Genomic DNA, 23572 nt, shown 5'->3' with positions numbered 1-23572 from the left:
CATAGTTTAGTCGTGACAAATGACCTATCGTGTTCTAACTCAAGTCTTTTCGCGCTGTGCCTATTGATTCCTACGTAACCTGAATAATACATTCAGATCGGATTATTCGCACCTTCCGTACCGCTGTTTCGCACCTACAGAATAGTCTGCTGTTCACAGTCGCAACTTCACCGCGATAGCGCAATTTTCATACCTCGATCAGTAAAACAACACCGCGCTAACCCAGTTGTCGAATCGCATAGGTCAAACATTTCTTGTGAATGGAAATATTGTATTGTGGTATACAAATACGCAAACTATTCTTTCAATTCAACAAGTCTAGTTAACTGATCGATTCTCAATCTGCCGACACAGTTTTTAACGCGAGTGAGTTGATATTTCTTCCCGGGTACGAGTGAGGCTTTGTTCCATTGATCCAAAACCACCTCGCCAGTATCATCCTTCAATGTAAAACTGTATAATTTCAACTCCTTTCCGGCACCAGAATTGACCGTCTTCTCCTCTCGAGAAACACAAGTAGCGGCGATCGAGACGTATTCATCTTTATTTCCGTATACCGATTCACAGGTCAATAATGGGTATTCTTCAGTCGTATGTCTCGATTTTCCATGCAGAGTTACTGACGAAGCTCGTCCCAGTAATACAGCAGGTTTTCCAGTAAACTTGTCAATTTGGACCCAACCGGATTTGATCATAAGTTTTTTTCGTTTGTTGAATGCTTTCTCAATGGCCCCAAACAATTCACGATTGAAACACGTGAAAGATATCTCTTCATTATTACCGTCGATGAATATACCTTTGAGATATTGACAAACGCCGCCTCTTTTGGGTGATGAAACGAATTTGACGCCGACGTGAAAATTTGAAGTTGATCCGACTTGCATGTTGTTGACGCTGTTCGATGTCATATCGTTTGGTAAAGTGAGAGTCATCAACAAATCAATCGTCATTTATAGAATTAACCACGTGTTATAAAACAGGTTAACAGCCTTTGTATAACGCTGATGATCCGTGCGAATAGACTTGGTTTGAAGTAGACTTTACAGGAATTCTGTAGGAAATTACACCATTCACAAGTGGTAAAGGACACGAATGAATTTTCTTCTTACCCAGTCACTTATCAATGTACTGTAGTGAGTATTCAAGATGTCTATTGTTAAATCTCTGTACACCGCGATGTTATGAATGTCGCTTTTCATCGCTACAATGCTTATGACACTAAAAACACCATTCCAGTCGATACCATATGATCGAATCGAGTTAACCAAGGCAGCGAAATCACACTTTCGAACACGGTTCACGTTTTCTCCATGTACATAGAAATCTAGCACTCTGTGGATGAATTTTTCCGTTTCGCTCAAGGTGGGGGTTGTTAAGTTATGATAATACAGAAGGTAATTCTCAATGATCACACTAGTTGCCATAACGACTAACTATCAACTGAAAAAGTAAACCATGACACCGCGAGGTGGTAAAATGGTGAAATATACCGCTCGATCACCTAGAAAGAAGGGGTCTGTGTAAGCGTGTGAAAATTAAATCTATAAATAGACACCACCGCGACCCGGTTGTTATATTTCACTGTCGCAGACATAAACGTTGGTTGGAGCAGTTAGATCGATTATTATACAATGGCCGAGGCTCAGATAGATAATCTTGATAAATTTGGTTATGAACCAAACGCATTTGAATCGCAATTTGAAGAGAATGCGGATATCTTTGACGCGATTAATCCTGGTGATCTGATGACGCCTGATTTAAGGGTTGAAGCCACAGAACGCGACTCTACGACAACGATCGAAATGCGACCAAACCATGCAGATATAGCGCACCAGGCGTGGCTGAAGTCGGGTCAACTAGCTAGAGAAAGCGTGATTAACGATCTCACGAACTTGGTGACGACGCCGTGTGTACCGACTGATGAGGCGGCCGTTAACCTCGAATTACTGAGTACCGAGAAGCCGTCGACTTCTGGGGTGACGCTACCACGCTCTGCTGAGTCGCTATCGGTGGTTGATACTCCTAAATCTGTATCAAACAGGAAGCTGGCTCGTAAAAGAACCATATCGACGATGGTGGAATTAGGCATACCACCGACTAAACAGCTTTGTAATGATAAATTGAAAAATTCGACTCGTACTGAACCAAGACAGAAGGCCGGCAAGAAACCGGCGAAGTCTAAAACCGTGAGTGACGACGATTTTCGCGACGACGTGAAGGGTAAGAAGAAGCAGGAAGAAAAACTATGTCAATACACAGTTGACAAGATGATCACCCACCTCCAAACTATTGACGATGTTAAACCGCATTTAGGTTCAATACTATGCTATGTTGACTCGTTGATAGAGAAAAAAAATTTGACAGTCACAAAGCTCATGACTGACATCAAACGATTGCTTGCTGTCAAGGGTCAGCGCTGGAGTCTCGATGAGATTCAACCTGAATTAAATACCGCAACCGATGAGTACTTGCATCGACTTCTAGAAATTAGAACGAAATTGAAGTATAATTTGTGATTGCGCTGCATGATTTTCATTGTTGTGCGTGTGTATTCTCAATTTCTGTTTACCGTTTCAGATTTAAAATTAGAGCCATAAATAATAGCTTCTGAAATTCAACCACTAGTGGCGCCGGTGCTCGTGTATTCTCGAATCAGCGGTTTAGGTCTTTCTCTCCGGACGTCGAACAGCGAACAACGTGGCTGGCTGTCTGGATATATTCGATCGCGGATTGCTGGATAAGGAGTTAATTAGTAAGTTATTCGGTACGATTACTTTGATTTATGAATGTAATATGTTATTCGTTTATCCTACAGACAAAACAAGCGTCGGAATTGAAGTAAAGAATTGCATAGGTGGGTTATTACTGTTCAGAACTAGCGAACATGATGTAATGATTTTGTTGTTGAACAGACAGAGCAACTCAAGTTGAACGCACGAGTCTACTGGTAAGTTATCTGCTTTAACACAACGTTAGTGGACATAGATTGATGTGTTACTTGTTTTATTAAGCATAAAGAATCGAAGACACCAACAAAGAAACTAGAATGTAAGTAAGACTAGTTTCATGTTCCCCAAGTGCTGAATTTGACCACGTGTTATTAATTTTACAGATGAGTCGACGCAGACGGAATCGTGTTCGCGAAGAACCGAATGCACCACCAGAGATTGGGGACGAACGCCAAGAAGTTGTAAATCAGAACTGGCAAGCGATAAAATCGTATGTAGTGAAAAAGACTAGTCATGTGTATAATATTCGAGTCATCGGTCGGGAGCTAGCGGATGTTTCCCGCGATATACAAGCTATATTTTTCTCAGAGTCGACTCGTTTCAAAATCAATTTCGCGTATGCATTTATTTTGTACCACGTCGAGACTCTAAGATTTCGCTATTTTCATGCATCTGCGAATGTTGATAGTGTATTAGAAACACCAGCAGCAATTTCAACACTAGCTAAATTCAACGAATTTGTTGAATCCATAAGGTTGGAAACGGCGCTTGATTTATTACGAAATTCGCGGCCAAACACAAAGTCACTGCCGGTCTGTCTGACTAATGTACAGTTTTATGTATATCCTACCGACGGCATGCTGATTGGTTGTGCTGGTATTAAACTCCCGATATGGCTTGCGAGAGCGAGATGTATAATGACATTTACCCATCAAAAAAATCGACATCGGTACAGAGACAATCTGTGCGCTTTTCGCTGTATTGCCCACTCACTAGGGAAAGATACAAAAGCACTGGCTCAGCAGTTTACTTCGGTGTATGGTGTAAATGTAGAATCTGGTGTGACTCTCGACATGCTGGACGATATCGAGGACTTGTTTAATGTGGCCGTATTTGTGTACACAAAAACTGAGGGTAAAGCTGTCGCACTCCGTCGTAGTACGTTTGAAGCGAAACCTGTGTACTTACATTTAGAAAGCAACCATTTCTGTCTAATTACTGATATATTCCGTTACGCTGAGAGCTATCAATGTGATGTTTGTGAAAGATTTTTCAATTTGCAGTATGAATTGACCAGACATAAATGTACAACAGAACCTGTTGAAGTGTTTCCCGGTGGCGTGTATACCCCTCCACTGAACATATTTGAAAAGCTTGATTTAGAAGGGGTGTTCGTTCCTCACCAGCTTCGTTATTTCAAATACCGTATCGCGTTTGATATAGAGAGTATGTTTGAGAAGTGTGATATTCCAGATTCCTCCAAAACTTCATGGGAGTGCAAACATATTCCCATTTCTGTTAGCATATCTTCTAATGTGGAAGGGTTCTTGGAACCGTATGTAATTGTCTCGAGTGGTGACCCAAACGACTTGTGTGCGGAAATGGTTGATCATTTTCATGATATTCAAAGTGAGTCATTTAGGTTGTTACAGATGGAATATCAACACTACTTGGACATGCTCGAATGTAAAATTACCGAAATGAAGGCGCTCGACCCCGCCGAGAGAAAAATACCACTTGAACGTTTACAAGAGGAGTTTACGCGATATTTAAAACAAATCCCTGTTTTATCGTTCAATGGTGGTCGGTACGACTTGAACTGTCTCAAAGAGTACTTGATGGGTTTACTCGTTGATGAAAATCTGAATGTATTGAAACGAGGTAACAACTTCCTCTCGTTGACAACGAACAGACTTAAATTTTTGGATATTGTGAATTACTTGGCACCCGGGTTCTCGTACGATGCTTATTTGAAAGCCTTCAAATGTAGCGCCGCTAAAGGTCATTTTCCGTACGAGTTTCTGACTAGTTTGGAAAAGCTGGATTATACGAGTCTTCCTAGCCACAGCGACTTTTACAGCTCGCTAAAGGGTCGTAATATATCCACAGCTGAATATGAAAACTGTTTAAAGGTTTGGAATGATAACAAAATGACTACTTTACGTGATTATCTCAAATGGTACAACGCAATCGATACTCACTACTTCATTGAGGGGTTAGAAAAACAATTTCAATCTTTCAAAAGTCAGTTCAGTGTGGATATATTCAAGGAAGCTGTCTCCCTACCTGGGGTTGTATCAAGGCATCTTTTCAATAGCATTCCGCGCGATTTCACCTTGTTCAATGATAAACATCAAGACCTGGTTTCGCTATTCAGAGACAATTTAGTGGGTGGACCGTCAGTCATTTTTCATCGATATCAAAAACAGGGTGAAACTCGAATCAAAGAAATTTTTTACAAGGAGAACGCTCAGATTACCCAACATGTAACAGGGCTGGACAGCAATTCGTTATACCTTTTTGCTTTGAGTGAGCCTAGTCCAACTGGTTTCCCGGTACATTGGCAACCACTCGATGCTGACTGTACTAAATTCAAACCTGTAAAGACCGCACCGAAATGGGGGGGAGACAGCAGCTCAATGGCTAAACTGGTATTCACACATTCACAATGTACATGTCCACCATGCTTTTAATGGACCCGAAATCCGCGTAGGAGCCCGTAATTACCCCGCTGATGGGTTCTATCGTAATTCAGCTGGTCAAGGGGTAATCTTGTCTTTTCTTGGGTGTCATTTTCACGCGCATCAATGCAGATTTGGCTGTGTAGACCTGGAACGTCGAGAACGAACTAAACGTGTTCATGATTATTACAAAAGCCTCAATTATCAAGTCATATGTAAATGGGAATGTGACTGGCGCACAGAGAAACAGGAAAATCCTGATATTGTGCGATATCTTAATGGTATCCAACCGCAATTGACTCGAACCAAGTCTGTCACCGCGCATAAATTGATGGAGATGGTAATGACTGGTACATTCTTCGGATGTTTATCAGTCGATATTTTTACACCAAAACATTTGCAAAGGAAGTTTGTTGAACTATGTCCGATATTCAAAAATACGATGGTGTCTCGCGAGCATTTGTCAGGTCACATGAAACAGTTCGCCATTGATCGTAAATTACTCACCAAACCCACGCGCATGTTAGTTGCTTCATACTGGGGTAAGAAAATCTTGTTGACCTCTGACTTGATCAAGTGGTATGTAGAGCACGGGTTGATTATATCAAAAATTCATGAGGCTGTAGAATTCACCAAAAAGACATGTTTTGACAACTTTGCGAAAAATGTCTCAGACTGTCGACGGGCTGGGGACCGCGACCCTAGCCTAGAGATTATTGCCCTGACGCAAAAATTAGCCGGAAACAGCAGCTATGGTCGGGTCTTGATGAATCCACGTAAATTCAAACGAACCACCTACTGTGATAAAAGTGAATTGGGTGCCCGCGTGAAGGATCGTTTTTTTGTGAAATATGACGAATTGAACGCTGATCTATTTGAAGTAACGAAGCGACCTAAAACGATCAAGTGGGGTAACTGTATTCAGGTGGGGTTCTGGGTTTATAACAACGCTAAGCTCAAGATGCTGTCGTTTTTTTATGATTGCTTGTGTAAATATTTCCGTGACGAGTGCTTCATGCTATTAATGATGGACACAGACTCCCTCTATCTTTCGCATTCAGCCCCATTCGACGATATCCTTATCCCCGAGAAAAGGGATGAATTTTATGTGGAATACGAGAACTGGTTTCCACGCTATTTTTGTGACGAGCACCGAGCTGAGTTTTTGGCTGATCCGGTTTCTTTTGACCGTTCGCGACAGTGTTGCAAAGACACGTATGCCTATTACCTTCGTCAACCGGGTTTGATGAAAGTGGAGTACGAAGGTGGTACATCCTTCTGTGGACTCCAATCCAAAAATTACTTTTGTGATGGACCAAAGAAAAAACTGGCTTCCAAAGGCCTCCAGAAATCCAACCCAGTCGATTTCGAAACTTTTCTGGGTGTCTTGACATCTAGGCAATCTGTCGGGGGAGTGAACAAGGGGTTTCGGTGCAGAGATAGGGGTGTCTATACGTACAAACAACAGCGTAAAACATTTTCCTATTTCTATGCCAAACGCCGAGTGCTCGAGGATGGCGTGTCAACCCTACCATTGAATGTTTAATACCATTGTGATGTAATTGTATATTTTGTGTGTTATTGTATTTTATCTGTGTCTTCTGTGTGTCTGCTATTATTTTGATTTACTTGTATTTATTACGTGCTAATGTGTCATTTGTTTTCCAGATGGATAACGCTATTTCATATATTGAGTCAGTAATGTCAGAATTGGATTTAAATAGTTTGCACAAAGAGACGCTTGAACTGGAGCAGGAATTAACACAGCTCTCGATTCACGGTACCGACGACAACTCACAAGACCGCACGATACCCGATCGACCCAAGGCGCGCCGTCGGGAACTAGACGAGAAATGGACCCGTGTCCGAAGTGTCTGCATAGAAGCGCTACTTCAACTACAATTTCCTGATCGAAAGACGCCGAGTGATAACCACAGCCTATTCAACAGAGCAAAGCTGACAAATTATGTGGTCTTGGGGAAAAATTGTTCGTGGATACCGCTTTTCGGTTACGAAGAGAGACAAGCCTACTTGAGAACCCGCAAGCGACATCGAAAATTCCAATTTTTCCTTGATCAACATAGAGTCGCAAACAGTTTGAAACGACCTCGTTCTGACTCTGAAAGTAGCGATGCTACAATCGATGATTTTTGCAAACATGATTCTCTTGGTCATTGTGAACATAATCTGTGGTGAACACTGATAGTTTTAGGTGAAACTTTGTTTACAATCTGTGGGTGTTTTCGAAATGTCAACTTGTAACTAAAACATTTTAGTAACAATATTTCCTGAAATCTGTGTCTTGCTTTACAGATGGCTAGTGATTACATAATATCTGTTCTGGAACAAGCAGGTCTGACTCAGTTACACGAAAAGACACTTGTACAACGCCGCGATCATGTACACTTCGTGGAGCTGTATTTGAATCGAGAGATATCGCATGAATTATACGAACAACGCGTATCGACACAACATAAAGATTTAAAAGAGTGTTCAAAAGGTGAGATCTATAGTTGTTATAGTAACACTGTTATATTTTAAAGCTCTATGAATCCTCTCGTGTTATGAATCCTCTTATGTGATTTATTATTTTACAGATTGGGATCAGCTGCTTGACAACCTGAATAAAGCGTTTGTAACACTACAACTTCCACTGACGAAATTACGAGGGACAGATGAAGATTTCATAACCCAGGGAAAATTGTTAAATCGAACTCTACTGGGTTTATATATTCCACTAGAACAAGATGACTACAACAGTGGATATTCCCAACCTTGTTGATATATAAACACACGCACTTTATCGAGTTTCAATAAACAACAAATGATGGAATTGATCCACCCATTCGCGTGTATTGTGAGTGGTCCTTCAAGAAGTGGGAAGACTACTTTTGTTGCAAAGCTGATTAGGCATGCGACATCAATGATTAAACCTAGTGTATCCAGGGTCGTATATTGTTACAATAATTATCAGGAGGTTTTCAAGACGATGCATAACGTAGAATTCCACGCCGGTCTAGATATTTTAGAAGAGTTGAAGGTTTGCTCTGAAGACACCTTGATTATAGTGGATGATTTCATGACTGAGACAGCGAAAATTGCAGACTACTTTACAAGATTTTCACATCATTCAGCCAAGTCAATTTGCTATATCACGCAGAACCTGTACCACAAGGGTAAAGGAGCACGTGACTTGAGTCTCTCAAGCTCGTATATGGTGATTTTCAAGAATCCGCGCGACCAACAGCAGATCAGTTTTCTTGGTCGACAAATGTACCCAAACTCTAGATTTTTAACAGAGGCTTATCGTGACGCTGCTAGACGACCTCATGGTTATTTATTTCTTGATGTCACGCAAGAAGCACCTGAAAATCGACGAGTTATGACCAATATATTTCCTGGTGAAACCATGGTGGTTTATAGCCCACTGGTATAAATAGCCAAGCACAGAGACGATTTTAAATTCAAAATGACGAAGGTACCAGCTCGGACACGGCGACATATACCCACACTAGAGTTCCTACATAAAACTAAACCCGAGATACGCAAGCAAATTATATCGGGGGCCAGCAAAGAGTTGATCGATTGTATATGTGATTGTACAAAGAACATTTTAAACGGTAACATCCCTCTTTCAAAGTATAAAAGAAAGCGACTATCAGCTCATAAATGTAGTTTACGTCGACTTGTCAGGAAAGACATCCCTATTCGACATAAAAAACGTATGGTCAATCAGAATGGGGGTATGTTTATGACTCTATTATCAAGCATCCTACCCGTCGTCACTGGTTTACTCGGTAATCTTTTCAAAAAATGACTTCTTTTAAAAAAATCTTCATAAATCCGAGCCCGATCAACGGAGCTGACGTTCAGAAATTGAATTTGGATATCGACAAATGTATGAGCGACATATTACAGATGAACATACCCCAAGAACGAAAATTAGCCTTATATAACGACGCGCTAAATCGTTATCAAATAAAACACGACACATTGAATCAACCGATGAAAATCGATATATCAGAATAAAGGAATCTATTTTCGGCTAGTGAGTTGGACGCACTGCGACGTCTGATCAAGGGTGAACCATCAAGGATTCCTATACCATCGCCGAGTAGCCAACGAAGCAAAGTAAAGACTCAGCATGCCAAGACGAAAAGCGGTCGTACACCCAAGACCCCGAGACGATACGGATGGGAGCCATACTAAGTATTTCACGCCAGGGCTACCCGGTAGTTATCGCGGTGCATACGTATTCTCTAGAGGGCGGAATAGAGCTAAAGTCAAGGAGTTTCTTTCGAGCAAGGACGCGTACACAAAACATTTTCCCTACCGAAAGAAATTTAAGAGACCTAGAGTGATTACGTCCGGTCTCGGTGTTCAGTATCAAACCGATCTCATGCATATGCAAAATCTTTCAAAAGAAAACGATAATTTTAAATATGTGTTGGTGACGATCGATTGTTTCAGCCGATTTTTATATCTGTATCCACTCAAAAACAAAACCTCGCAAGGTATTATTCGCGGATTCAAGGAAATATTTAAGGATCGTATACCTCATGTTATTCAAAGTGATCAAGGTTCTGAGTTTACTAATCGTGCGTTTCAGACTTTCTTAAAAGAGAACAATGTGCGACATTTTCATACAAATAGTGAACTGAAAGCATCGATATGCGAGCGTGTTATTCGTACTGTGAAGCAAGTGTTATACCGTTATTTCACGCATAATAAGACTTTGAATTATGTCAGTGTCCTGTCTGAGATATGCCGGGGGTATAACACTACTTTTCACGTTGCTATAGGGTGTCCTCCAGCGGATGTTGATTATTCAAATCAAGAACAAATTTTCCATAGGTTATACGGTGACATGACCCCTAAAAAACCCAAACTAACTATCGGCACACCGGTCAGGATTTCGAAATCACGTGGTAATTTTGTAAAAAGTGCCTTGGCGAGTTGGACCGAAGAAATCTTTTTCGTATCTCAATGTCGTAAAGGTGACCCTCCTACTTATCAATTGAAAGACTACCATGGCGAAGTTATAGACGGTCGCTTTCAGCGTGAAGAGTTACAACCAATAACTAAAAATAATAATATTTACAATATCGAGAAAATCCTGTCTACTCGCAGGAAAGGAAAGAAAACGCAATATTTTGTAAAATGGTTGGGTTACCCATCTACATTTAATTCCTGGGTCTCGGATTTGTATAAATAGACGCTGAAAATGTTGTTCAACCAAACTATGGATTCTGATTCCGGCTCATCTCGCATGGGTCAAGTCTCGAACAGTCTGAAAAACCAGATTGTGTTTATTGTACAGATTTGTATGTTAGTGTGTGTAATCGTGTTTTCCTTATATCAAATTTCTGTCGGGGTGGATCGTGAGATATATTTAACGCTACTGTCTTCTTCACTTGGGTATTTATTACCGAATCCATCACCTCACCGTATATGTTGAAAGAAACAATAAAATGTTGTTGACTCTACCTTCGAATGCAAGTTTGGATAAATTTCCGAATACTAGCACAGATTTTCAAACGGAACTTTACAAAGAATTAGAAATGAATCGCCATGAGCTAGGATTATGTGAGCTGACCTTCCCCCATGATTTCCAACCGCGAATTGAAGTGACAGCGAAAAGTATCGGTTTTGGATTTGTCGATGCGAATGGATACACCGAACGGTATTATATTCCCGAAGGTTCGTATTACAACATCGGTGAAATGTTAGAATCGTACGAGAAATATTACATGGGGGACATTTTCATTTTACAAGGATTCGGTGACTTTAGAATCACATTCAGAAGATTAGTCACGAGTAAAAAAAGACACAAGCGGGGTGTACCCATAAATACCGATACCGCAGACTCTAGCGTCAAACACATACCCCTTACCACGCATGATTCACCCGAGCCTTACGGACTGATACCGCTCGGTTCTGTGTTGGCCACAATAACATTTAGACGCGTTGTATCTCGTCGCCGCGGAGTGGTAGAATTTATATTTACACCTGCGATAAAGTTGGAACGGATTGATAAGGTTTATGTGTATTGCGATCTGATACAACCAAGACCACATGGTAACAAGCTGCAACAACTTTTACGGGTGGTTACTGTAACCGCTAAACCGAATGAAAACCAAATCAACATATTCCCAAAACCATACTTCTTTGCTTTAGCGAGAAACAATTTTAGAACGATACGAATTTATCTACGTGATGCAGCTGGCAACCCTATTAAATTTCGAAAAGCACCAGTGACAGTAACCCTACGCTTCCGTCGTAGAGCTGTTGATTCAATATGAGTTACATCACGTTGTCTGGCACCCAAGGTGAATTCTCGGTGGTGTTACCGAATGAAATTATTTGTAATGAGCTTGCGTTGATGGATATGAGTTTTGTCAGTGAATCTCTTGATCGAATTATAATCAATCGTGATCAAGCACTCTGGGAGCTACATAATGAGAAAGATCGAATAGTAGAAGCGTACCTAACACCACTTGGGAATTATGCAAACAACCTCGAGTTGACGCGAAGAATATTATCTGACACTTTCAAACACTGTTTCACCGAAAGAATCAACGATGAACTTTTCCGAATTCGTTACTCGAAACGTATCACACTCCACCCCACGGATATATTCACGAATTATTTCAGTGTAGTTGATCAAGTGTCGACACCAGTATGTAATGTCACGTCGATCAAACCTAAACCAACTCAACCCCACCTCAGATATCTTTTTGTGTATATCAATGTACTACGACATCATCCGGTGGGTGATTACATGAGTCAATTGCTTCGTGTGATCCAAGTAAATAACGAGACGTGTATGAGACAAGAAGTTGTATATGAAAAACCTTTTTATTTCCCAGTATCGATTAACCACATCCGCGATATAAAAATCACCATCCGGGATCAATACGGTCAGTTAGTACATGATATAGAGACCACATTGACACTCCACGCACGATGAAAATAGTGACGTTAACCACCTCTATGCTTGGTGTTGATTTTGAACACAGACTACTCACCATCAACAACATCCCGACAAGATATTGTGAATTAGCCCTCATGGAGATCGATTTCACTTTAACCGAACCGGCGATTGGTCAATATTTGTTTGTGTATTGCGATATTATTCACCCTCACTTACTTGGAGATGTGTTAGCGCGTTTATTACGAGTTATACCACTGACACCTGGTGATGTCACGCATAATTGGGTAGCGACAAATCCGTATTATTTCCCTGTTTCAAAAGATGTTGTAGATTCTGTATGTCTTTACCTCAGGGATGAGTTTGGGGAACCTATAAATATAATAAGTCGTTCATTGCAAGCTACATTTAACATTAGGAAGCGATTATGAAAGTTGTTTTCACGTGTGATCATCATTCTGTCCATCGTCATTATAACCAGACAGGTGATGGTTATGGATATTTTAGTGGTGGAGTTCAAGCCGGTTCCGGTATTGGGAGTTTGTTTAAATCACTCGGTCGTTTAGTGACACCTATTGCGAAATACGCCGGCGGTCAATTGTTACGGACTGGAGGTGAAATAGCGAGAGATCTATTACGGGGTAACTCGATCAAGTCTAGTGTTGTCAAGAGAAGTAAACAAGCTGGCGGTCGAGTGATTGATAAAATTTTAACCCCAAAAGCTATAAAAAGGAAAAAAACAAAGTCAAAGAACACTTCATCCAAACGTCGTCGTAAACAACAGGATATATTCGACTAAGAACTATGTTGATGCACGCGGGTTCCCGAGAATGTCATAACTCCGGATTAAACATATTTAGTATACCCCACACGCAAACCAGTATTGAGGAATCGCAATATGTCGTCGTCAAACCCCATAGTTTAGGTAATGTCATGGAAGTACAATTACCAAGGACGGATCGATATATGGATCTACAAAACACGTTCTTGAGATTACGTTTGAAGCTCACTAAACGCGATGGAACTGATTTAGCAAACGATACACAAGTGGGCCTGGTCAATAACATGTTGGATTCTCTTTTCAAACAAATCGATGTCACTATTTCAAATGAGGTTATCACAAATTCGGATAATTGTCATGCCTACAAAGCTTATATCTCTCGGTTGTTGAATGATACACATGGTGCCTCGGAGAGTTTTGTGCAAGGACAAGGTTTTTATAAAGATGTCGCTGGATCTATGGATGTTCTTGGTGCAGCGAATACTGGATATGTTAAACGAAAAGACCTTACAAAAAACAGCACCCCGCTAGAGTTGATCGGAAAAATTCGAATGGGTCTTTTTGAACAGTCTAGATGTATGTTGGATAATGTCGACATGAAATTAAAATTTACACGTAACGAAGATAATTTCTGTCTTCTCGGCGACGCGGAGGATGTACAAATTGTTTTACTCGAAATGGAGGTGTATGTCAAACAGATGAAGATCGCTGAAAGTGTAAGCTTAGCACACAAGTCTGTATTACAGAAGAATACTGCCAAGTACCCGTGGATACGCTTACAAATGTCGACTCATACATTCGCGGCGGGTTTATCGAAAATTGATAGAGAGTTAGTTAGCGGCACCATGCCAAAGAAGATCGTAATTGGTTTAGTCGAGACCACGACATTTAATGGTGTTCGAGCCAAAAATCCGTTCAACTTTAAACACTTTGATGTTCAAAATCTTTCGTTAAGTGTGGATGGGCGTCAAATTAACGGACGCGAATTTCATTTCGATTTTGATAAACACGGCGGACTCGAAGGTTATATGACACTATTCTCTCAGACAGGTCGCTGGGAATCCGAGGCACCTTTAAATATTTCACGCAAAGATTATGTTAATGGATACACTCTTTTTGTGTTTGATTTGACGCCCGATAATAGTTTGGGATGTTATCAACTTCATAAGACAGGAACTGTGCATCTGGTTTTGACTACCTCGAAGCCGTTACCAACCTCCGTAACCTTGTTATGTTTGAAGGAGTTTCAACATCTTCTACAGCTGAATCAAAAAAGACAAGTCGTCGAAATATGAATACGTCTGAGATCAATGATATTCTCTATAACCACCCTGACACACAAAGTCTATATCTAGGAACTTATCCAGTAGACCAGTTACCAAAGAAACCAACTAGCGGAAAATTCGCTATCATCATTAATTACGACGAGTCGAGTTTGCCTGGGTCTCACTGGGTGTCTATATACAGAGATGGCGATACTCATTTTCATGATTCACTAGGTTTCGAACCGCTAAAACCTCAGATAATCGAATTCCTTGAACCGGATGAATTTTCCGTGACCGGGAAACAGTTACAGAGTAAAACTTCGGATGTGTGTGGAGATCATGCTATAGCATTCTTGATAAAAAGAGCTCAAGGATTTTCCGCCAAGGAATACTTGAATAATTTTGGTGATGATAAAAAAGTTAATGATACGATTGTGCGTGCTTTTGTGAAGAGTTTGATTTCAAAGTAATAAATGAATGTTTAATGTGTATACTTGTGATTCTTGTTGCGACTGTGAACAGCAGACTATTCTGTAGGTGCGAAACAGCGGTACGGAAGGTGCGAATAATCCGATCTGAATGTATTATTCAGGTTACGTAGGAATCAATAGGCACAGCGCGAAAAGACTTGAGTTAGAACACGATAGGTCATTTGTCACGACTAAACTATGGCGTCTTTAAGTAGCACCGCGATCCCTATACCTGTAACGTTATCATGTCTATATCAGCTACGTCACCGTGTCACCGCATCCATAAGAATAACGATATATCATTGTCGCACTCACCGTAAACGTTGGGATTACTTCAAATTGGTCATATATAATAATTTGGGATATACACAATAACTAAGTACCAATCACGTGACTATTATCCATATCTGATACATATTCAACACCGGTCGAGAGATGCCTATACCCGAAAGTACGATATGCCGACGCACCCATAAGAACACATTGTGAATCACCACCACTACCTATACGCGAAATACGACATGTGAAAGTACGACGTGCGACAGATGCCTATACCTAAAAGTACGATGTGCCAACACGAGTTTTCAATACGATATGCGACAGATGCCTATACCTAAAAGTACGATGTGCCAACACGAGTTTTCAATACGATATGCGACAGATGCCTATACCTGAAAGTACGACGTGCGAGCGCATCCATAAGAACACATTACGATGTGCGACCGAGAGGGGGGGTCCAAAAGTACGATGTGCCACCACGAGTTTTCCATACGATGTGCGACCGCACCCATAAGCCACAATGGCGATTCGCGAGCGATCTATATAACTACTGACGAAGCCCCTCATAAGTTAGGTTTATCACCCTATGGAGCCCACGACCAACGTAGGTGGACTGACGAAGTGCTGTTTCGGCCCTGTCCAACAGTATACACTGAAGCTCAATGCTGCCAACAAACAATTGCTGCAGTTCAACGTTTTTCTCTATTCACACCAAGATACTTCGTGAGAACAGACAGTTCGAACAAGAAATGTTGAAAAGCAATACAAATCTATTATTATGTGCATTGTGCTCAAATGACTAATTTAAATACCTGACGGCAAAGTTTTGTAAAAATTAAGTTTTAAGTGTCAAAAATGTCAAAACTATCATTATTAGTGCCGAATGCTTCGTTTTTTAGGTGAAAAAATAATCGCCCTACTGATGACTAAAAATGATCGTCACTTTAGCTCAGTCCTATTACGACCTGTTCATGGCCTTTATGGTAAGGTGATAACTAAGAAAAAGATCACCCCCTCTCCATGTTATAATCACAGGCTCAATACCTGAAATATTCCAAGCTGTAAGCACTCAAGTCGAAAATTAGGACAAATCTTATATATAAGAACAAGAAGGACATTCTGATTCGGATGAATAGTCCATGTACTGAATGTCCGTCGGAGTTTTTTGGATTTTGGGCTGAGCCGGATCGGATACGTATTCATACTTTTGCTGATAAAGACGGATTACTAGGTAGTAGTGAATAGGATTTAGTCGGTTTCGGGGTGGATATAAGTTTTTTTTAAATATATTTGGCCAGAGCAGGATCCACACTTTCTTTGCGATGCGGCTGGAGTCGGATCGGAACCGGATTTCATCATGAAGAAACAGGATCGGAGTCGCAGCAGGGAATTTGTAAATCTGCCCCATACTATCGCGTGGTAACAGATGTTACACACCAAATGTGTTGGGCGGCATCGCTGACAAATGGTGGCTGTCGCATGGCGCTATAAAACGTTTCGGCAGTCGCATGTTCTTTTACCATTATCGGCTAAGCATATTACCCTTTGCATTATATCAATATGGTCGTATGCAATACCCGATTGTGATGCGCTGCATAAGTGTGCATTTGCGGCTCGATTGTGTAATTCCAGTCCAGATGGCTTTGCTGCAGAGATTCTCGTTGGGTGTTCAGAAAAATTTGGGGGTCCTTTGCATCCGTAATTCCAGCTTCCAGCAGTAGAACTCTTGGATAATGTGAAGAAAGATTTAATTGAAGAGTCGAGGTGTCGAAGTATTAGACGGCCCAAAGTTCAAACTCATACATATGATTTTTGATGACCTGCCCGTTTTTGGCCATCAGTGGTTGTAGGCAATTAGGCTAGATCAGTAGTCGAATTGGAACTGTTTTGATGAGCAGTGGTGTATACACAGGGCTATGGCTAGGGCTCAAAATCGAACCCCAGTCCCCCAGAAATGCCGGTGCTATCTCCCATTTACGACATGTTTCAACGGTACTGTTCTTTCAACATACTGCAGAAACGCAGGTCATTTGTGCACCATTAATCTATTGTAATGTATTATATGTGCATTGTGGGAGATTTTAGTTTGATGACTCCGTGAAAAGGAAGGGTTTCTCAATGTCTTGCAGATGAACGTAAGGGTTCTCACGTCACCAAAGGTTAAGAACCATGCAGAACTATAGATTCAATGCACCGAGGAAACTCATCAATTGTTATTTCATCGGAAATATTATACACAGAATTAGAATTTCAGAAGGCGTGGTTTCGAGTTTGAAATGTGTGGGCTTTCGACCCCAAAACCCCACCCGATTGCTACGCCACTGTTAGTAGTGAAGACTCTGAGCTAGCGATGGCTGCCTAGCGCCAAAGCATCATACAACAAAACACCGGTATCACGATTCACGCCATGCGACGACACTTGTTTTCTAGTTGTTCGGCAACTAATATTCTTTCAGATGTGCAACTAGAACTAGAACTAATAGAACTACTCTCTTTTCCAAATCCGCAAATAAATCTAGAACTAGAACTTCGTACTTTTCAAAATTCGCAGTGAGAATAAGAACTAGAACTACTCGCGTCTCAAAATCCGCAACTAGAACTAGAACTAGAATTACTCAAGAACGTTAATGAGTTGACCGTCAACTAACTAAATTGGTCTTTTGTACAAGTCAGGACTTCATGTATTATCGTAGATTTAAAACGATGTTTCCTAGCCGGAAAATATTAGGAGATTTTAAGTCAGAGAGGTTAGTTACCAAACTTTGTGTGGTCGCTACCCCCACTTTTGATTTGAAAATGTCGAGCGACCACCTCTCAATTTGGCGTGCTGGTTACTAAAAAGGGTCTACACCTTCGCATAAACCTATACTCACGGCCCATGTGTAAAGCTAGCGACTACATGTGTGCAGTAATAGCAATTATGAACTAGTTAACCTCCGTCAATAGATTAGGAAACTCAATCAAGATTATAGCGAACGTATATAGGAGTAGTATGTATAAGCGCCTTAAGGGCCCGCCAATGAGAAGAGGCCACGTGTCCAGCCACGCCCACATTCAGATTTGAATTTTCCCGCAATTTTTTCAAATTTTTTTTAAATTATTTTTTTTTCAAGTTTTAAATTCTATACGTCATTCAGAAATCGCTGCAGCATGTAAACATACCCTACCCTAGACTCTAACTGAGGACCTCCTGACTTATAGATCAGAACTGTAACCACTACACCATCGCGTCGACATGAATTTTTCGTCTGTATTGAAGCTTTTAAAAGGCTGTCAGCAACAAACATTGAATGAAATTCATATACGACTAAGCTATTGCTAGCTACCTCTAATTAGGTTCGTTATTACTAATCATTGACGATCACCATTTATTAGATGGAATATCTACATGATAATAAATGCGATATTGTTTTTCATCGGCCTTGATAAAAGGCTCTGCTTTCATTTCTGGTCTCAAGAAAATCGAAAGGTTAGCTTTTTTCCGTGGCTGGACGGATTTCCACATTTGTCTCGACTTTCGGCAATGCGCGTGATCGATAATGATCAAAATAAGCTGTCATTGCTTCGTCATCAGAAACAGGCTCGGTTTTAATTCCCGCTGTTGGAAAGACTGATACGCCAGCGCTGAAATATTCAGATTTCGCGCTTTCGACTTTAATCAGCATGTACAAACGAGCATATTCAACTAGCAGTGATGCTATATCGATACAGTGCAGTGTGTATAGCTGGATGCTAACCAATTCACATTTAACAATGCGACCCGCGCACAATTATGTAACCCGATTTTCGTTGAATATTGACGACCCCGACAAATCGAATGAGTTCTTTTCCATAGACATCTATCAGACAGTTGTCAGTCCAATGGGCACGAACTTGAGATTCCGTGGGGTTAAATTCCAAATCAAATAAGATCAGAGTATCTCTCCTCGCTTTCAGGATTTGGACTGATGCGTCCGGCCTATATCGCAACACTACCATATGTGGCCACACAAACCTGTATACACGTACAGTTGTTACTTGTAGTGCCATCGTCGCCCGCCAATGCGATAAACTCCCAACAGCTGACACATAGGGCTTCAATCTAATACCAGCATAACTTTTACAGGTCGAGAACAAGGGTAATTTAATTGGAACTTAAACGCCTGCGGCGACTATAATTCGAAGATTGTTTCGGCTCGAGGGTCGGATGAAACATATGAATCCATTCGCGTGGCGCGCTATGGCCAATTTAGGATGATGAGCCAAAACACGTAGGCGAGTGCATGTAGATCATAACTATATATTCAGAACAAATCAAGTATTGATTTCATGATAACGTACTCGCGTCATAAACATTCACCTGGAATCTGGTTACAGATTTGCTGATGGTACCTGCTGACAGCATCATAACGATGTAACCTTTACTCACCCATCAGCTAATGTCTTACTATGTTACTAAAACATGCTTTCTGCATGTACTTTTGTGAAGACAAACGTAATTTACTGATGTCCTAAATATTTTATTAATTCAGCTTTTTTATGTGGCAGCTCATAATTTGAAATCAGCAACGACTTCATTACATTATGAGTCTTACATTTTACGTTACTCCCTACGTCCAAATAGAAATACGGTTTGCTTGATTCTTTACTGAAAAAAAAGCGTTTATATTCAACTCGTTGCATTTTAAATTGCTTGGAGTCGTGACCGAAGTTATGAACGAGTTATGTCTACTGCCCAGTGGACCTGTAGAGGCGCGATCTACTTAACACGCACATGGATCGCTTATTCCCAGTAAATCGCTAAAAGTAATAAACGTGCTGGAGTTGTCAACCGAAAATCACATTTATGATACGAAATAAGTCATTGCCATTTTAAAGTTATGGGATGTTTATGAACTGCCTTTGAAATGCGTTGGGCCGAAGTCGGGTCATTGCACCAGCAATAAAAGAAAGTATTATAGTAAGTTTAATCAGGTCGAATTTATTATATTTTTTGAATACATTTCATCAATATCTTGATGCTATCGTGAGCCGCTAAAATGTTGTCTGCGTGCGATCCGCTGACCGTAGTTTGCTCATCCCCGGTTTTCAGCATAATCTTTCGAGTAAGTATGTTGGTAGGCAAAACCTATCAGAATATACTTTGATAAAGGCGTTAAGTCGTTACCGAGTACCTTTCGTCAGCAACTTCTTCAGTAACAGAAAATGGCTGATCAATCGAGACCTATCGAAATAAATGAACAGCATGCGATAGTAGTTAAGTAGATCGGTCGCATGGGGCTATGGGTTCTTATGGCGGGGTCGCGAGCGGCTGGAAAACCGGGGGTGGCGAGCGGCTCCTTATGCCTTATGGTGGGGTGGCGAGCGGCTATTGCGTCTTATGGCGGGGGTGGCAAGCGGCTCTTATTTCTTATGGCGGAGGTCGCAAGCGGCTGAGAAACCGGGGGTGGCAAGCGGCTTTTATGCCTTATGGTGGGGTGGCGAGCGGCTATTGCGTCTTATGGCGGGGGTGGCAAGCGGCTCTTATTTCTTATGGCGGAGGTCGCAAGCGGCTGAGAAACCGGGGGTGGCAAGCGGCTTTTATGCCTTATGGTGGGGTGGCGAGCGGCTATTGTGTCTTGTGGTCGCACGGTAACCCTTTTCAGCATAGGGATAGCTCGCACGCGGCTTCGTTGTTGGCATGTCGTACTTCGTGTTGAATATGTATCAAGTAAATAGTCATGTGATTGGTCCTTAGGTAATGTGTATATTCCAAATTACGGCGAGTACGACAATGTTATATCGTTATTCATATGGACGCGGCGATGATTCGTACTTTCAGGCATCTCTCGCGCGGTGTTGAATATGTACGAGTCACCAACAATAACCGCACAAACGGAAACGTGGCTTGTTGTGAGGATTAAGCAGTGCGTGCGACAGACGGCGATTCGAATATCAACAATAGTCGCGTTCGCAAACTAACACTTCAAAAAGGTGTGAAATATTGGTAAAATCCCGCGATCGCTCACAAGATAATACCTAGGACATAACCATCGCTCGCGACTCGCTGTTACATACATGCCGCTCGTTGACAATGTAATATTTTGGTAATTGGTTTGCCACAGAGCCGGCGTAGACGGTGATTCAAATATCAACAATAGCCGCGTTCACAAACCAACACTTCAAAAACGTGTGAAATAGGTTACAAATCCCACGATCGCTCACAAGATAACACCAAAGACATCACCATTTCTCGCGTCTTGTCATTACACACATCCCAATCGCTACAGTGTAATGTGTCGATGGTTGTTACTATCAAGTAATAAGTTATGAATAGCAGTACCAGCGCAGACCGTGATTCGAAAACCAACAATTTGACACTTGCTCGCGATCGCTATATGTTTTGACACTTCGGAACAGTCGTTAACTTTGTGTGATACAAATCATGAAAATATTCAATCAGTGTGTCAATTTGTCAACTTGAAATGGAACTTACTACACAGCTCAAGTTGATTCGTATCTGAATGTGTTGATCCGGTACAACTCTAATCCTTTGAGAAATCCATTTACCGCGATCTGTTGATTCGAACGTAACCTGAATATTACTGACTCCAACTTCAGTCGCGTCGGATTATTCACACATTCCACGCCGCTGTTTCACACCTATAGAGGCAATACCAACTATAACTCTACAAGAATCACAAGTATGTGCATTATACAGTTATTATCTTTATCAACATGAATTTAAACTCTTAACAAAAACACGCAACTATAATCATTTGCCAACTCTAGCATTACCAAAAAATTCAGGTATTGTTGATTGAAAATTCTTGAATCCGTATTATTAGGAGTTTTATAGTACGACGTCGGAATCCACTCGCGAGATGTACTAAAGGTAAATCCAGATAATCCAAAATGAAATATTTTGACTTTGACATAGTCTGAATTGAAATAGATTGACAAACATGACTAACAACTTACAACTTAGTCATATTTAGAGATTATACGCACATTGATTCGAAACAAGTAATGAAACATTACAACTCTATTCGCGACCTGTCTTTACGCTTGTCAAAGAGAGCTTCAGAAATATTATCACTATGACATCTCAACATTTTAACATCTTGCCATCAACAAAAGAGTAAAATACAAAAACCTTGTCAAGTCAATCCGTTTGTAACTCACCGAACCGAAGCAAAAAAAGTGTCCATACGAAAAGTAGACAAGACTACGCAAGTAATTACTACAACCCACAAACATATCAAGTTCGGTTTTAGGCATATACCACCAACTCGTCTTTTTTGTTCAACTGTAAAAGTCGTTACTATGCCGCAAGACAAAGAAATTACTATGCGGTATATTTTGTAAGACAAAAGTAATTACTTCTCGGTGTCGGCGACTTGAGGTTAACATAATATATTGGAGTATACGACATTTGAAAGTATGACCATCGTAGTTTCTTACAATCGAACGCAGGTGTTATATCGAAAATTATCGTGATGTAAACATAAGGATTGTCACATCGATTTAACATATGAGATTTCGTAATGGTCTATCATGACTTGATTATTAAATTATTCGCGTTAATTAGACCCGGCGTTGTGGTAAAGGTTATTATGACAGCAACAAACTTTTCAGTACCGTTGTTATTAACATATTGAGTTGTAAAACTATGCGGGTCTGAAATGTTCTTTAATGGAAAATTATTCCACCTTGGTACATATCACCCTGCGTATCGCGGATATCAGAAAATATTTTACAAATGTAATTGTCTCCACTAACCAAGACTAAAGATGAAACAACAATTTCCTTTGTTAAACAATAACCGGTACAATACTTTATCATCGTAATCAGCAGTGAGAATTGAAACACTTTCGCACATTATCCGGTGTCAAGATATCACACTGGGTGAATTGACATACAGCCGCTTGATTAATACGTAATCCATTCGCACCATTTCACATACTTTGATCATTACAAAAGTAAATCGGAATATGTTTGCTAGATGCATTCAATTCAGTTAGAAATATCTGGTACACAACAATCATAATATCAAGGAAGTACTTGCTACGCTGTAATCCACTTAACGTGTTTTGCATTGTTGTTCATTTGTAGTATTGATTGTTTTTGAACCCCCCAAATAATAATTCCCGACATGAAACCGAACCGCTGAAAGTCGTTACCATCACAACGAAACAATTTGTACGATATTTTTCAAATGCATCCTATAGTTAGGTGTACTAGAATTATTTGTGTAACACATACGCCGACAATGCAATCGAAAATTTTTCCGTTGTCATTCGCTAAAGTAAATGTCATCACAATACTCATCAAGCTGTCATCTGTAAATCAAGATTACATCCAACTTGTAACTGTATCGTTTAACTACCGGGTTGCATCAGTTTGCTATTTTTGTCATTTAGTGACTGCTGAACATACCAAACGATACACATTCACTTACGAAATACTGTGTTGGTC

At 40.6% G+C, this 23572-nt stretch overlaps 1 protein-coding gene across 1 annotated transcript in view; it reads right to left on the bottom strand.

Annotated features, from left to right (window-relative positions):
• Positions 1 to 23572, bottom strand: part of LOC145451984 (alcohol dehydrogenase [acceptor]-like) — a 63526-nt gene that overhangs the window by 8770 nt on the left and 31184 nt on the right. The window contains exon 3 of the mRNA XM_080330204.1: positions 16714 to 16861. Within this exon, the coding sequence (XP_080186330.1) occupies positions 16714 to 16861 (148 nt within the window). The remainder of the gene's footprint in view (positions 1 to 16713; positions 16862 to 23572) is intronic.

Source organism: Botryllus schlosseri, chromosome 12, assembly GCF_051294905.1.
Source record: "Botryllus schlosseri isolate E-star chromosome 12, Bs_hap1, whole genome shotgun sequence".
In the NCBI taxonomy this organism is placed as follows: domain Eukaryota; kingdom Metazoa; phylum Chordata; class Ascidiacea; order Stolidobranchia; family Styelidae; genus Botryllus; species Botryllus schlosseri.
The sequence above is the reverse complement of the archived record's forward strand: the minus strand, read 5'-3'. Positions and strand labels throughout refer to the sequence as shown.